This window comes from Haplochromis burtoni, unplaced genomic scaffold, assembly GCF_018398535.1.
Source record: "Haplochromis burtoni strain Fernald_Lab_line unplaced genomic scaffold, NCSU_Asbu1 Contig_1585, whole genome shotgun sequence".
Lineage (NCBI taxonomy): Eukaryota > Metazoa > Chordata > Actinopteri > Cichliformes > Cichlidae > Haplochromis > Haplochromis burtoni.
In genome coordinates this window covers 1-16,275 of record NW_024583946.1, presented here as the reverse complement: position 1 = coordinate 16,275, position 16,275 = coordinate 1, and the positions used below count along the sequence as shown (strand labels likewise).

General features: G+C 40.3%; 2 protein-coding genes and 1 long non-coding RNA gene across 3 annotated transcripts; all 3 read right to left on the bottom strand.

Annotated features, from left to right (window-relative positions):
- Window positions 1–6,394: 6,394 nt before the first annotated feature.
- Window positions 6,395–7,222, bottom strand: LOC121813361. Its single transcript, XR_006053669.1, has 2 exons — window positions 7,002–7,222; window positions 6,395–6,479 (listed from the first exon to the last, which is right to left on the bottom strand). It is a non-coding gene; the product is annotated as an uncharacterized LOC121813361 (long non-coding RNA).
- Window positions 7,223–10,656: 3,434 nt separating this feature from the next.
- Window positions 10,657–12,042, bottom strand: LOC121813360 (interferon-induced very large GTPase 1-like). Its single transcript, XM_042217088.1, has one exon. The coding sequence runs from the start codon at window positions 12,040–12,042 to the stop codon at window positions 11,221–11,223; it is 822 nt and encodes a 273-aa protein (XP_042073022.1). The 3' UTR covers window positions 10,657–11,220.
- Window positions 12,043–12,050: 8 nt separating this feature from the next.
- Window positions 12,051–16,189, bottom strand: LOC102297008 (interferon-induced very large GTPase 1-like). Its single transcript, XM_042217087.1, is given in 5 exon segments — window positions 12,051–13,047; window positions 13,049–13,188; window positions 13,190–13,816; window positions 13,818–14,314; window positions 15,761–16,189. Coding segments are annotated over 5 exon segments (2,553 nt in total). The 5' UTR covers window positions 16,053–16,189.
- Window positions 16,190–16,275: the final 86 nt, after the last annotated feature.

The following is a 16,275-nucleotide window of genomic DNA, read 5'->3' as shown; positions in this document are numbered from 1 at the left end:
TGTAATTACTAGGGGTGCAACGATACACAAAATTCACAGGACGGTTCAGTTCGATACTTTGGTGTCACGGTTCGATATTTTTTGATACAAAAAATATTCATGCCTTTTTAATTTGTCATTTATTAAAATTACAAATATATATTTTAACTCAAAATGACTCTGGTAAATTTTGTAGCATGCGTGCTTGTTAACGCCATAATGTTGCAAATCTCCCTTAATGAGTTACCGCGAATCGCCCCGTGCGTGGGGCTTGACGGTGTCAACACGTTAACGAGCTAACTGCGCTAACGCACTAGTTCCCATCCAATGTAATTGAGCATTACGTGGCACATCTGACATACTGTGTCCATGACACGCTTACCATCAGGGTCTTACTTCACATGAAAACCAAAATATTTCCAAACGCCAGATCTGAATGAGGGTGGGGGAGGTTCAATTTGCCATGTTGCAACGTGCTTAGCTTCTGTCTCACTAGCTTGCGCTGCGCTCAGTGGATCTGCGCTCGACAGTGCAGCCTAGGCGGAGTAGTCCACTGAGCTCTCAACACAGAAAGCATCGTCAGAAGAAAAGTTGATAAAATAAATTAAAAATGTTGTATTGTTCGATACATATGCGTACCGAACCGAAAGCACTGTATCGAACGGTTCAATATCGATACAAGTATTGCTGCACCCCTAGTAATTACATATAATTTTGTGTAACAAATCCAGCCTACATTATAGTTGCCTGCACTGTATTTAGGCAATTGACATTCAGTGTAGGCAATTGGCTAGAAGGAGAGCTGTAGCTGGAAAGGAATTACAGCAGTTTAGTATGATGAAAGATAGCGATGTTAAAGTGCTGACAAGTAAAGTGTGTGTTGAGAAGGTCAGAAGCAGTTGCACTTTTTCTTTGTGAATGTAAACAATGGCTGCTGCAGTACATCTATGAGGACAGGGAGACAGTGGTAAAGTTTGCAGCAGGAGTGAAATTCACTGTTCACAGTGGGGATGGACAGCCTGACAGATGAGGTCAGAGCGAGGTCAGAGCTTTACTTGCAAAAGAAAAGTTACCTCGATAACCTATTAATAACTGTGTGTTAATGGCAAATACATAAGTTGTTGTACATGAATTACAATTCAAACTTAATTCTGTGAGAAGTCTGTGGCTGAGGTGTGGTCTTTGGCTCCACTGCAGGGAAGCAGCAGGCAGCAGGCTTGAGGGGAACGGTCAGGGAGGACGGCAGGGCAGGTGCAGCTCATCAGGCAACTACGCCCTTCCCTTTTCAGTCCAGCTGGTTCCAGGTAGAAGGGGTGTGGTGTGGTGACAACTGGAAAGCTGTCTGGTCATCACAGGAATAATTAAAGTTCTTTACAAGCGTACTGAGTGACTGCAAGTGACTGGGGTTTACAAGTGGTGCCAAAACCCAGCTTGCAATGTTGGATGTGCTGACCACGCAGAGATGGCCGCAGTGCACAGGGAGCATGCAGCAGCGAAAGAAGTGCAGATGCCAGGCTTTAGGACCAGGCCAAATGCCAAACCTGGGTGCTGGAGAGGCTGGTCAGGGCTACTGCTGTCAGGAGAGGCGCAGACAGCAGCTCTGAGCCTGCTGCCAGCCTTACAAGGAAGCTTGACTGACATCAGCTGAGCCATCCTAGACTGATTGGGCCTCTCCGGTTCTGGGGCAGCCGGCACAGTGATTTAGTGGTCATTAAAATTGATTCAGAATTTGAAAACGTGTAATTATTCGTGTCATAAATCATGACACACTGCTCTCTTCTACATAAGCTGCCTTTATAGGTTGAAAGTAACAGTATCTGTATTGTTATCTGCAATACTGGCCCTGGCCCTCAAAGCAGCCATGCTCTGTTGGCTGCCTTGATTGACAGCTGTGGTAAAGTTTGCTGTAAAGTCAAACTTTTGAACTTTACAACATCCAAATGTTCAGATAATTAAAAACAAAAATACAACCCTTTGAACCTAAACTTTCATAAAGTGTCAAAATCAATCCGCCACATATTAAAATCTCACCTCTCTTGACCATTTCTTCTTTTTGGTCCAGCTCTTCATGTTCCTCGTGCTTGAGTCTACTGTAGCAGTGGTAATCATTTTCAGAGACCATGACATCTATTTTCTCTAAGAGATCTATTATCTCGTTGGCATCCATCATGCCTCTTGTGCACGTGTGGCATCTTTTTTCACTAAATCTACTGTTAGCTTTCAGGTCTGCCAGTGCACTTTCATATTTTTCACCTGGCCACCGAGTCACAACAGTCATTACATAAGGAAGAGATCCTTTCCCAAAAGCTTTTTCAAGCCACTGAACCCCTGAGGTGTAATGGCTGCTATGCCGACCATATGGTACCAGTAAGAGAAAGGCATGAATTCCCTGGTTTAAAGGAATTTTGTCAATATTTTGCAGACCAAGAATGTTGATGATCGAGATGTGCCGGCCACACAAATCATATAGTTTGGATGAAAATTGTTCAGCATTTCTTTCTTCATCATGGTCAAATAAAATGTTTCTCGGTCCAAAGTCAATGGCATTTCGCTCACCGGTTAGCACAAACGTGAGGTCAGGCAGCACTGAAACAAACAAAAGAAGAACTTACACTGCAGAATTAAAATGACACTATCAGAGAAAAACAATTGTTATATTATTACAAATATTACCTTTGTCACTAACTGCAGTTGATGCAGACATAGTTTCTCTCTGTCTTCTTGTAGTTTTATTGCTCACTGAGTAGCAAACTTCATTACTGGGATTCCAACTAAAAGAGTGGTCATACCTGAAACCACGTAAAGAGCAACCATGCACCAATACGCCATGTCAGAATACACTTGCACTACTGCAGTATTACATATAGAGCTAGATAAAACAAGCATATGGTACCAAAAGGAAGGAGGCAGAAAAAAAATATACAACAAGGCAGAAAAAAAATATACAACAAATTCTCACTTGGATGAAAAACATAAAATCTGTTTGGCAAACCTTTCATATTATGTTAAAATGCTAGACTACCTTTGTTATCTTTCACAGATGTAGTTCAATTGGTTTTGGATTATTTTCCACCTCCAGGTGCTGCATTATCTTTATTCTCTTCCATCCAGCGGCTTTATTACCATTACAGTCACAGGACAAAGTAATTTAAAAAGAAAGAAAGAAAAAAAGATGAAATCACATAGAAAGATTTTTTTGTAAAATGATTAAAATGCAAACATATTTTTGTTTGTTTGTTTTACAAATTAAGAACTTTATTAAAAGTGAACTCTTGCAAGTATAGTAGTTTGCAAACATGCCAACTTTTCTCACTTCTTAGGATGACCCAATTGTGCAACAGACATTTACTGGTAAATTTTAAAGATTCACTGTCTCTTATCGTGGCTATAAAAGATGAATAAAGGTGATAAGAATAAAGTTTTTTAATCTTTATACCATAATAACAAACTGATGGGGGAAGTATCTGTGTGTCAGTAGAAAAAATTCTCTATTCTTCCTGTTGCTATGCAATAACAAATTAAATGGACTGAACAAAGTCCATTTTTAGTGCCTCTCTCTTATGACATGTCTGCAATGAAACGCAGAGACAGTTTCTCAGCAAGCCTAACTACCAGTCAAGAAGTTCTTGAAGCCTTGATGACTTAAAAATGCACAGAGCAAAATTATTTGTTTTGATTAGTTTGTTTGTTGCACATTCTCTGATTTTCCAGCTGACTAAGTTTTCAGTCTCTCATAAAGGTTTAATAAAAATGATCATGTTCTTGTCAGCATGACACTCTTCTACGGCTACCATTACAATGACAGAAATTTGTTGCTTGATCAACTCACCATTTCTGTGTAGATACGGCTGCCCTGTCAGAAATCCTCCTAGTACCCCTGAGATATTTAGAGTAAGATCAGAGGATGATTATATGTCGCACTATATTTCTGCTTCTGACCAATCCCTCCCACAAAGGTAAAAAGAGAAAAAAATGTGGCGCTTTGAAACCTTATCACTTACGGGAAAATTTTGGGTTGGGCTTACTGGTAATGATACTGGTAATGAAACTGTTAGCACTGCCCTGTCATGGAGTGAAGTGTACCCAGATGTAGACTTAGATAAGAACTAACACAAAATAAAACACACCTTTATTCCAATTGCGTTAGCAAATATAAATTACAGTAAATGACAGAAGCTGAACAAGTCAAAATGTAGTATGGGAAACCACAAGGGCTGAGAACCAGTACAAACAGTACAACACAGAAAGAAAAACAAGGTTAGAATATGAAAATCTAAAGTACAAGAATAAAGAACAGATTATGCAAAAAATATAATAATGAGCAAAATTCAACTACTGAACTCAAAGCTTGGAGTCAAAGCAGATTAATACATGGCAACTTAAAAAAACAAAATAAATGCAGTGAGGTCATAACATTTCTTCATTCATTTGATAAATTTTTTGGCTTTTATGCCAAGTAAAAGCTTTTCTACACCCACGTACTAATAAATTTATTTTACCCTGATCAAAGTATTCTGTTGTAAAGATTACAAATAACTGTATTTTTATCAGCATGCTTTTATACAGCCAACATATTATACAGAATAAAATTACTAAATGAACTTTGACACACCATGTGTTGAGCAGTCAGATCATGTTACATGAATGATGATTTAAGATTATGATGTTATTATGATGTCCATGTAGTGCAGACAGACAGTACAAATGGTATGTTTTATTCAGATTCAGTTTATCTTGTCTAATAGGTAAATAGTGAAGGAAGGCATTTTTGTTTGTTTGTGCATTTTGGGGGGATGAGGGTGAGAATCATCTCTGCTTCCCTTCTGTAAAAGTGGCTACACTCCACTGATACAATATATACAATGAATGGGTCAAAACATAAATGAATGCTGTTACCTTGTCAGCAGAGTCATGTCATGTAAGAAAAGAACCTTATAGGATCATTTTTATTTTTGATTGAAAATTATTAGGAAGATTTTATTTTAGCAGTTGATTACCTTTGTTATTTGTCATCAGTGAAACAGACTTGGCTTTATACTTTACATCTTTTCAAGATGCTATGCTATTACTATCATTGTTCTCTTCCATTGTTCACTTTTCTGCATTTCATTCTTACAGTAATGATGAAAAATAATTCTCTAAATGAAATATGCCACAAAGAATGTAACTGTAAAATGTAACCTAAAGGCCTGGTGACATTCACCATCTCTCGTAAAACTCAAGAGGTAAAAAGATTATTTTAGACATTTTTTCTGTGTGAATTTCAGGTGCCAGAAACTTAGTGACATAATGACAAAAGTAAAAAAGAAAGAAGACCTTTTTTTTTTTACTCAAACTCCTTTCTTTTAAAGCAAATGTAAGTATATCATGAGTATTCAGTGAATACCCTTTATGATTGTCTTCAGTCAGAGTAGGGTTTTTAGTTTGTTTAGTTTGTTTGTTTTTATTCAGTTCATTTTGATGCTAAGAAATCCAGTGGCAAACTGAAAGGGTGTAGCATGAAACTTTTATGGCACGTACAAATAATACAACAGTCAACACATAAGGAAAATTTAATCATCAATATTTTTAACCTCTGATTAAAATACAAAAAGAAAAGAAAAGAAGAAAAAAGAAAGAAGTCATAAATAGTTACAGCACTATAATTTTAGATGATCTTGGATTTTGGTTTGCTTGTGTTTAGAAATGGACTGCAGAGATCTTTATAGCTATTTGGTGCCCTCTAGTGAATGAAAACACTTGCCGATTCCTAGGATGATGATGATTAATGTTTTTAAGTGGTTTCGTGTTTTTCCTTTAACATAAAAACAAACATAAGCACTTGAAAGCTGTTTTAAGTTCAGTGAGTTATATGGGGGGCGCAAAAAGGTGATATTTATCAGACGCTCATGTGTCCCACCCTGGGCAGGCCTAGGACACGCTGGAGAGATATCTCTCACCTGGCCTGGGATCGCCTTGGTGTTCCCTCAGACAAGCTTGGTGTTCCAAGTGTGGCGAGACGAGGATGGGATATAAAGTAAATACTCTTTGCAGTTTTAAAAAGACAACGCCACCCTGGGAATTTCACCCAGAGAATACTGAAAGTAACACTAAATCGCCAAAAAGGCACTTAGGTTCGCTATACTCAGTCCAGAGACGAGGTTCAATGATCAACAAATTCACAATTTATTAATAATTATTTAAAACACCATATAAAAGCACAATCATAAATATTCAAGTACAAATACCTGTTAGCAGTCGGACGTACCGCCCACGGTACATTGGATGGTTTAGGGGACTAATTGGACTGCTAAGGGGTTAAAAAGGTATTCAGAGCTGAGGCTTACCAGTGGAGGGGCAGGGATGCCACACACAAACTAAAGAAAGAAAACACACCCAAAACACAAGTGCAGCACACTATCACACACACTCACACTAATAAACTAAACAAGGCAGGTGTGTACACTCAAGGGATCCCACCACCAAGGCACCCTAGTCTCCTCCACGTCGGCACTCCGCACCTGAATAAAAAAACAAAGAAAATTTTAATATATTACAACAAACTAATGTGTAGCACCGGGGGATAACCCAACTGCAAGACCACACTGGTGATCTACAGCTAGAAAAAGGGCCTCCCACCAGTGGTGTAACAAAAATCCAAACTACAAATCAAAAGCAATAAAACAACATACAATCTGGAGAAAACTCTAAAATCTGGAGCAAACAGAATCGCCGTACTGCTCCAACTTGCCGTCACACGACGACAAGTTAACAGTCAATCAATATGCACGCCAGCTGACTCCGATAACCGGCATGTGTATGGCCGTTGTCCACGCCGACGTCCACTGTAAAAGCTGACAGCAGCAGGGAAAGAATTCTCACAACGGGAACAGACGGCAAAAGCACAGCAAGGCAAAACAGCAGCACTTCAGTTCACGTAGCTTGGCGCAAAACTAAGGCCCACACTTCCTGCGAAACATAATAAATAATTACTATAAAAGAGCAATAGAAGGCAGAGAGCGTAACAAAAGTTGATTACGTACCAAGTAAGCCGTGTCATAGAATGTAAGCCGAATAGCTCAGAGGAGGCTTCTATAGCTACGACCAGCCGCGATGGAGACTTTAGAGGCGTAACCCACAAACGATCTCTACCACACCGAGGAAGTCAGGTGACCAAAAAGGAGATCACAGGCAAGCGATGCAGAGACACTCAAATGGCCACTATTTATACCAGCGCCCCCTAATGGGCCAGGCTGAAAGTGGGTTGGACGAGGGATAACATTCATCCTGCCACACTTAAGGCCATGTGTACAAAGGGACCTGTGGTGAGAGATCTGATCTCCAGCACCACCCCTGATCCATCCACAACCGGAATGATGTGCTTGTAACGTAACTTATTCTTTGGTATTACACAGTTTCTCTTTGTTCACAGCCATTGACATGTCTGAAGAGGTTAACACGTGAGGAGCGGATCGAAATTGTGTTGATATCTGGTGAACGCAGTAACCGGGTCATTGCAGCAGATTTCAATGCAAGACACCCTACGAGACCACCCATCTCCCATGCTACAGTTAGCAAACTGCTTGCTAAGTTTCGGTGAAACTAGTTCAGTGTTGGATTTGCCAAAATGTGGACGCAAGAAAAACTGTCACTAATGAAGAAACATCAGTGGCTGTCCTAGCTTCATTCAGCAAGAGCCCACAGCGTAGCACTCGCCACCATGTCACTGGAGAGTGGCATTAGTCGAACATCCCTTCGGCGGATATTAGCTATCTCAAAGCAGATCGGATGACCCAGATCGGCCACAGAATTTGCAGAATGGGCAAAACAAAAATTGGAACAGGACCCTCAGTTCACGCAGAAGATTTTGTTCAGTGATGAGGCAAACTTTTATGTGAATGGTGAAGTTAACAAACAAAACCACCGCTATTGGTCTGACACTAACCCACATTGGATGGATCCCTCCAAGACTGTTGGAACAACAAAAGTGATGGTTTGGTGTGGTATATGGGGTACAACGATAGTGGGTCCATTCTTCATCAATGGAAACCTCAAGGCCACTGGATATTTGAAATTGCTACATGATGATGTGTTTCCCTCTTTATGCACTGAAGCTGGCACGTTCCCTGAGTTTTTCCAGCAAGATGGTGCACCACCACATTATGGGTGCCAGGTCCGAGCATTCCTAGATGAACAGTTTCCTGGAAAGTGGATTGGTCGTCGTGGGCCAGTTGAATGGCCCCCAAGGTCTCCCGATCTGACCCCCTTAGACTTTTATCTTTGGGGTCATCTGAAGGCAATTGTCTATGGTGTGAAGATACGAGATGTGCAGCACCTGAAACTACGGATACTGGATGCCTGTGCTGGCATTTCTCCTGCGGTGTTGCTATCAGTGTGTGAAGAGTGGGAGAAGAGGGTTGCATTGACAATCCAACACAATGGGCAGCACATTGAACACATTTTATAAGTGGTCAGAAACTTGTAAATAACTCATGAAAGAATAAAGTTACGTTGAAACCAAGCACACCATTGTTTTTCTTGTGACATTACCAATAAGTTTGATGTGTCACATGGCCCTCTTCCTATTGAAAAAACAAAAGTTGTATCCAAGATGGCCGACTTCTAAATGGCCACCATGGTCACCACCCATCTTGAGGAGTTTGCCCCCTCACATATACTAATGTGCCACAAACAGGACTTTAATATCACCAACCATTCCCATGTTATTACGGTGTATCCATATAAATGGCCCACCCTGTATATTGGTGCAAAGAGAGGGAAGGCAGTCACAACTGAGGGGACTGCACTACCAGAAGACAATCTTGCAGACATTGAGGACAGCTAAAATTACCTGGGACTCCCACAGGGTCAGCGTTCACCCCAAATCCAGCACTTTGAGATTGCACACTAAGCAAAAGGAAGGAGGCTGAGGACTGGTGAGAGTCAGACCCACAGGCCAGGAGGAGACAACAAACATCCATGAGTATATGAAGAAGTTCGCCACAACCGACCACGTGCTTAGTGAATACCTTAGATAGCAGACACACGAGAAAGAAGAGGAGCAAGAAGAGGAACCATCATAGAAAGGATCGGCCGGTATGTACCATTGGCAGATAGAGAAAGTGGCTGACGTACAGACATCCTACCAGTGGCTGGACAAAGCTGGACTGAAAGGCAGAACAAAGGCACTGATCAAGGGAGCACAGGAACAAGCTCTAAGGCTATGTTCACATTGCAGGTGAAAGCGCATCAAATCCGACTTCTTTGACCCTATGCGACCCATATCCGATCATGGTATGACATTGTGAACAGCACAAATCCGATATTTTCAAATCCGACCTGGGTCACTTTCGTATGTGGTACTGAATCCGATACATATCTAATGTTTTAGAAAGCGACTGCTGTTTGAATGGTCATGTCGCATTACATCCGTCACTGACACAAGACAGACGCCAATTATCAGCGCCCGAGAAGACATCGTGAACGCTTCCTGGCCATCCAGTGAAACTTTTGGGAAAACAGCGTTGGAGAAACGTGAACATTTTATTTGTACTGTATGATCTGCAGATTCTGTCAGAAATCTGCAACTATAATTTGAAGCACCGCTCCTCTCTAAAACAGCAATAAGGATAATTATTGGGCCACATGTAAATAACAAAATAACTTAAAGCAAAATTGGGAAACGTAAAGTCCAGAACATGTGTTTATATTAAGGGCCATCAGTCAAACAATACTGTTTGGTCTGGGTCTAAACAGAGCGCGTTGTGTGTGAAGTCTTCTTTTGCGCATGCGGGCCACTTTGAGTGTTCACACTAAAGCACGTTTGCTGTCACATTTTATTTGTAGTGTGAACAAGCAGACAAAAAAATCGGATTTGATCAAAAAATCGGAATTGAGCATTAAGACCTGCAGTGTGAACGTAGCCTAAGTACAAGATCAATAGAGCCTGGGGTCTACCACGCCAGGCAAGACCAAAAGAGCAGGCTGTGTAAAGATGCCCCTTTACACAATCTCCATTTCAAAGCAACAGAAAATAAAAAAAAATGTGAAAACTTTGCATGTTCAAACGACAAACTTTGCATGTTAAAAAACTTCCAAAAAATTTTAAAAAAGGGAGCAAAAGCTTGAATTTCCGCTTTTCTGTTTTACACCGAGACTTAACAGTCTCAACCAACTTTACAGATAATAATGAAGTGTTGAAGTATTAATGAATGGTCTAAAATGATGGTTTGGAGGAAGTTACCTCAGAAAGAAGAAAAAGTGTCCAAAAAAATCTGTGGTATTGATATTTATCTTAAGATTACCCTATAAAATAAGAAGTCATCTGTAAGTTTTTAATTAAATTGACTAAACAGATAGGCTACATAAAAACACCGTTGGGAGTTCGCCTTGTAATCGGAAGGCTGCCGGTTCGAGCCCCGGCTTGGACAGTCTCGGTCGTTGTGTCCTTGGGCAAGACACTTCACCCGTTGCCTACTGGTGGTGGTCAGAGGGCCCGTGGCGCCAGTGTCCGGCAGCCTCGCCTCTGTCAGTGCGCCCCAGGGTGGCTGTGGTTACAACGTAGCTTACCATCACCAGTGTGTGAATGTGTGTGTGAATGGGTGGATGACTGGATGTGTAAAGCGCTTTGGGGTCCTTAGGGACTAGTAAAGCGCTATACAAATACAGGCCATTTACCATTAATAACACGAGGTCAAATTCCACTTTTTTATTGTCATTGATTAACAATTCCACAAATAATAGAAACAACATTGTTTAAAAATATTCAATAGTTAAAATAAACTCAGATTTGAGTAAAAGCTAAAACATGCTGTGATGATTTAAATGAAGTTAAAGTTCGTATGTCAAATCAGAAACGTAAAGAAACATAAACATCAGAAAGATAAAATATTCATTTGTTACACCTTACACCTAAATAAAATTAGAATAGAACACACACATAAACACATTATCGAAAGAAATGTTTCATGAAGCTACAAAAAAGAAAAATATTGTAATTTCTCATTAAAAATAAAACAATAAACTATTCGTTAATGTTCACAACAATATATTTGGTTTTAATTCTCATTATATTCTCAAAATGATTGTTTCTCTCACGTGTGAGCATTTATGTGACCAAAGCAGGAATATATATACCATTCTGTCACCCACATGTAATGTTTAAATCACTAACATTATGTTTTAAAGTTTATTTGTGAGTAATCAAGGTAAAACAGCTCTTGTGATTTTCAGCAAACTAAAAATGTGTAAAACTGAAACTGTTCAGTTTGTACTGTACATTTCATCCAGACTTTGAATAGCCTCTTTTTTTTCGTGCATTTTCCATTCACTGGGAATCTCACCACGCTGTGTGAATTTTAAACCATGGTGGTTTTCGAGTTTCTCCTGAAACTGACACACAAACCATGTCCAATACTTGAGCTTAGACTCATCAGGGGTAATGCTCCAATTTTCATATGGTGGTCCAGCAGTTCTGTATTTTTTAAAAGGAATGGTATGATTTGAGTCATGGCAAGGGTAAAAACTTCCTTCACTTGCAACTTGGGTTGTACAAAAGTCGACACACAATATCTCAGTGTTTCTGTAGTGCCAACCATTGATCGCTTGAGATCGATGAAAGGGGACACTGTGATCTTCAGGACTGTGATCTTTTGGGTTTCTTTTGTCCTTAATCACATGATCTTCCATAGTGTTGGTACAAACAGCTGAACAGAACGGGCAGGTTTCCCAGCAGCAGTTACACAGCTGATCGATGAGGATTTGATCAGGTCTCAGTCTGAATTCCTTCATCTTATCCAGCGAAAGCTGGCTTATCGTCTTTGTGATGGACACAAGGCCTTTCTCAATCGTTTCTTGAAGGAAGTCAAAAATTTTTATGTCCTTGAAGTTTTGACAAGACATGGCATCAAGGGTCAGTTTATCACTGAGGAGACTAGAAAACTCCTTTGCCCACATGTCTGTGTCTCCTCTCTGGGTTTTGACTTTTTTTGTTGTGTCAAATAAAGCATGAATGACAAGTTTGTTGATGTCCTCCACATTTTTCCTGAGTATATTTAGTGCTTTATCTTTGTGCTCTCCAAGCATGTGTGTGTTTACTTCCGTTTTTCACAGATCATTTCTCCAAACACAACAGCAGATGAGTTTCCTTTGCAAAAGCTGCTGAAAATGTTGTAGTATTGTGTTTTCTTGCTTTCCAAGTAAGTGAGTGCATCATTGCTCGTTTTGTATTGTTTGTGAGACTGTGAAAGCCAACTGCAAGCAGTGTCAAATACATACAGTAACAGGTCAACTCTGAACTCCTTCTTGAAAGCACATTTCTTATTTGATTCAAACTCTGTCACTGTGTCCTGAACTGTTTTAGCCACTTCTTGTAAGTAAGTTGAACTGTAGCCTCTTGTTGCTACAGGCTTGCTCATAATGGCATCAAGAGACTGTTTTTCAATACTGTTTATGAGGGATCTTATCATTTCCTGGTCTTCATGCTCAAAAGGTCTCTTTAAGTAATGTATTATTGTTTTAGCACCAACTTCAAAAAATGTAGCCACTTGGCTGGCAAGCCCTTTTCTTGTTGTATCTTGGTGCTTGCCAAGGACAATATAATCAGAATAATTGCCAACCTCAGATATTTTTTTGTATCTGCCATTCTTTTTGCATTCAAATATGAGATTCCATTCAAAACCAAGGTCATTAAGGATATTTGCCTGATCGTCATCCAGCTTGATGTCCTGAATGGGTTGTGCATCTGCAGTTAACTCTTTTACCCAGTAATCCCAAACTGAGTTGAAACGTTTTTTAAGTTCCTCTTCATTTTTTGCTTTGTCTTTTAACTTATGAGCAAGCTTTTTACTCTTTTGCAGCAGCTTGTTCTCAAATTCGGTCTTCTTATCATCCAGCTTTTTACAAGCTTTCTTCTGCTGAATAACTTCATCCAGTTTTCTTTCCACTCCTCTCACCAGCTCCTCTTGGAACTCCTTTATTTTGTTTTCAAATCGGCCTCTCCACTGAACCAACATATCTTTGTCTCTGTCATCCTCAATGTACTTTGACATATCTTTTTCTACTTCTTTATATTTTTCACTCATCACTACGCTCAACCTTGTCAAGTTCTCCATTTTCAATTCTGGTGTGAAGCTGGTTTTCAATCACCAGCATGTTGCTCCTTAGGGCCCAGGTCCAGTTTCCATACTCAACCTCAAGTTTTCTGTAAACTGCAATTTCTAATGTGTTTTTTGAATCTGAAAACAAAGTGTTCATTCATCAGAACTTTACACAGGTCTTGTATCTTTCTGTTAAAATGTGAGAGAGTGATCCCAGGAGAGCATTTAGCCTTAGACAGGATGATGTTCTTCAGCTCTTGGATGCTCTCGCTGTAGCCTGGATTTGGAGGAGCCATCGGTGGACTTCCCTCCCATAGCTGAGCAAAGTATTTCACATCTTTTTGCACATCGAAGTCAATGATATCACTGAAGCACTCAGCATCACACAGCTCCTCTTTAGCAGCTAGTTGAGCCATCTGGTCCAGTTTTTCTTGCAGGCGTCTTTTCCCATCCATGTTTTTCTCAGTAGCTGCGATATCTGTCACATTCTGATGAACAAACACACAACTGGGAGAAAGTTTAACTTTCTTCATCCTCATGAAAGCCTGAACAACAATCTGCAGGACATCCTGCATCTCAGCTGGATTCTCACCAAAGATGTTGATCAGTGTCAAGCTTCCTAGGCCAACAACAAATGTCGCTAGTGCATTGTCGTGATGAAGAGTAGCATTTCCTGCCAGCTCAAGAGCCCGCAGTCCTTCAGTGTCCACCACTAGAAAATAGTCAAACTGGAAGTCTTTCTTGATTTCCTCTGACACTTTTGACCAGCTGCATGAAGGCACCTTTGGTGCACCTGCCTGCACTCACTGCAAACTGCAATCCAAACATGGCATTCAGCATTGTTGATTTTCCACTGCTTTGTACGCCCAAAACTGACAACACAAAAACTCTCTGGTCGCCTAGTTTCTTGATGACTTCATCTAAAAAACTAGAGATCCATGTTAGAGGCACATGACCTGCATCACCATCCATCAGCTCCACTGGGTGTCCTGAAATCATCAGATCTGCAGCCAACTTTGGATATTTAGACCAGGAAGTCAGTTTATTCTGTGTTTGTACTGCTCTATGGGCTTCATAGATCTGTCCCATTTCTCTGAAGATGTGCTCCAGGCCAAAGGTTGCAGACTGCAGTGTTTTGGATATTTGTTCAAGCTCTGTTTGTTTGCTTGCTAACAGATCAGATTTGTCGTGTTTCTTTTTCAGAGTCAAGAGCTCAGTCCACTTTTCATCATAGCTTTGGAGAATTGAAGAGAGATCATCTGTGGACAAGGCTGGACTGGGACAAAAAATCGGCCCGGGCATTTTGACTAGAGACCGGCCCACCAGGATAAAGATTGAAAATGTGACGTCATTCAGGGGTAAAACCGCAAAGGATTCTGGGAACTTGTGGCAAGAGGTACTAGCGCGCGCAGGCTTTCAATTGAACTCAGTTACACAGCGATAAAAAGAAACCCAAAAAATGGCAACAAGCTATTGTATTATTAACTGCAACAGCCGGTCGCATGACAGCCACGGGAAGCCGATCGTTTTTTTTTTTTATCGGATTACGTCGTTGAAGAGAAATTTTTTAAGCCATGTTTCCGAAGTAAGAGCCGACGGATGGTCTGGATATACCAAATATAACGTCTCAGCTCACATGTTAGTCTGCTCCAAGCATTCCCACAAAGGTCAGAGTTTTGTAGTAGTTAATACGTCATTTTTCTTAACATAATTGGTGATATAGGTTACAAACAAGTCTGGCGCTGAACAGAAATTGTCGCTATGCTCCTTTATTTATTGTGCATAAATAGTAAATTGTCCTGACACAATATTGCGTTTCGCTTCTGTTATTACCATGGTACATTGACAAAAACATATACTTTTATTCACAGGATAAAACAGTTGTTTTGTATCACTAATTTTCCAGTGTGATTACAACATACAATATTATTGTCACTGCTACATTTCTGTAATGCTATCAGAAATTATTTCCACTACTAATTAATTACCGTTGAGCTCAAAGGTTATATTAATAAACGGTTAACGAAAGTGTATTTATGACGACGATTTGTGAGACTGGTCAACTTACCTTTGTTCGTACGATGGTCTTTCACAGTGCATTTCAAGGTCCTGTACCCATCCGTCAGTAAACTGTACCTGGGCTTGTTGCAGTGACCTGAAGTTACTAAACTTCATGAGTGTATGCACTCACTCCAAGAACCGTATAATTATAAATCTGAGCGTGGTGAAAGTTGGGCAGCACGCTAACGTCTTTTGTCCACTCTGTGTGCTCGTAAGGGTCTAACCCTTTCACTCCTTTGATTTTTCCTCGTATCCTTTCTTTGTCTTTTCGTCGAGTCTGTCTTTGTACGGACCGGCATTGTTCTCCTTTTGTTTTGTACATTCCTTTTTTGTGCGGCAAAGAAAAAACAAGAAGGTATTGGAACCAGAGAATGAATGTTTTGCGGTGCTGCATATGCTTGCATTTGATGCGCTACTTGGATTGTTTTGCCACGAGTTCCCGGCATGCAATGCACGAAAATCACGAGATTGCTAAACAAGGGGGAGGGTGCATCCGGCCTGTAATTGGTCCAGCCCAGAGTCGATCATGACCAATTGGCCAATCCAACACCTTTCATTATATATACCCTTCCTAAAAAAAAAAAATAAAAAAAAATCCATCGGCCCATAAAAACAAAAAATCGCCAGCGGCCCACCGGCTATGCCTGTGGATAGGGCATCTATTAAGATCTGAGTCCATTTCAGGAAGTACTCCTTCTGTTTTGATGGCAAAGACAAGAGGCTTTCTGTGAATGACTTCATCAGTTCACTACATGAAGCTTTGCATTGATTTTGTCTTATTTTATTCAGTTGCTGTTGCTTATGACTTTTTTCCTTCTCAATGTTTCCTTTAAGGTGATACAGCTCTTTATTTATTTTACACCACTCATGCCACAGATCGCCTTGACAAGGTAGAAATGTATCTTTGTTCTTTGAAATTCCCATCCCTTGAAGCATTTTAACTGTTTTCAGTGCAGCAGACTTCCCTTTTTAACAGACTTCATCATCTTCATCCACTGTGACTCCAGGGACTTTGGCCATGAATTCAAGCTGGAAGGATCTATGAGGTTCATATAAAATCTTTCTGATAATTCCTTTCATGTCATGATCTGGCTGTGTGCCCGCAGGAATTGGACCCAAACGCAAACTCACTGGAGACAGGACTGAACTCAAAATGGCA

Bases quoted from the DNA above. Each gene is read 5' to 3' on its own strand.
- LOC121813360 (XM_042217088.1), bottom strand. From the start codon at position 12,042: ATGCTTGGAGAGCACAAAGATAAAGCACTAAATATACTCAGGAAAAAT.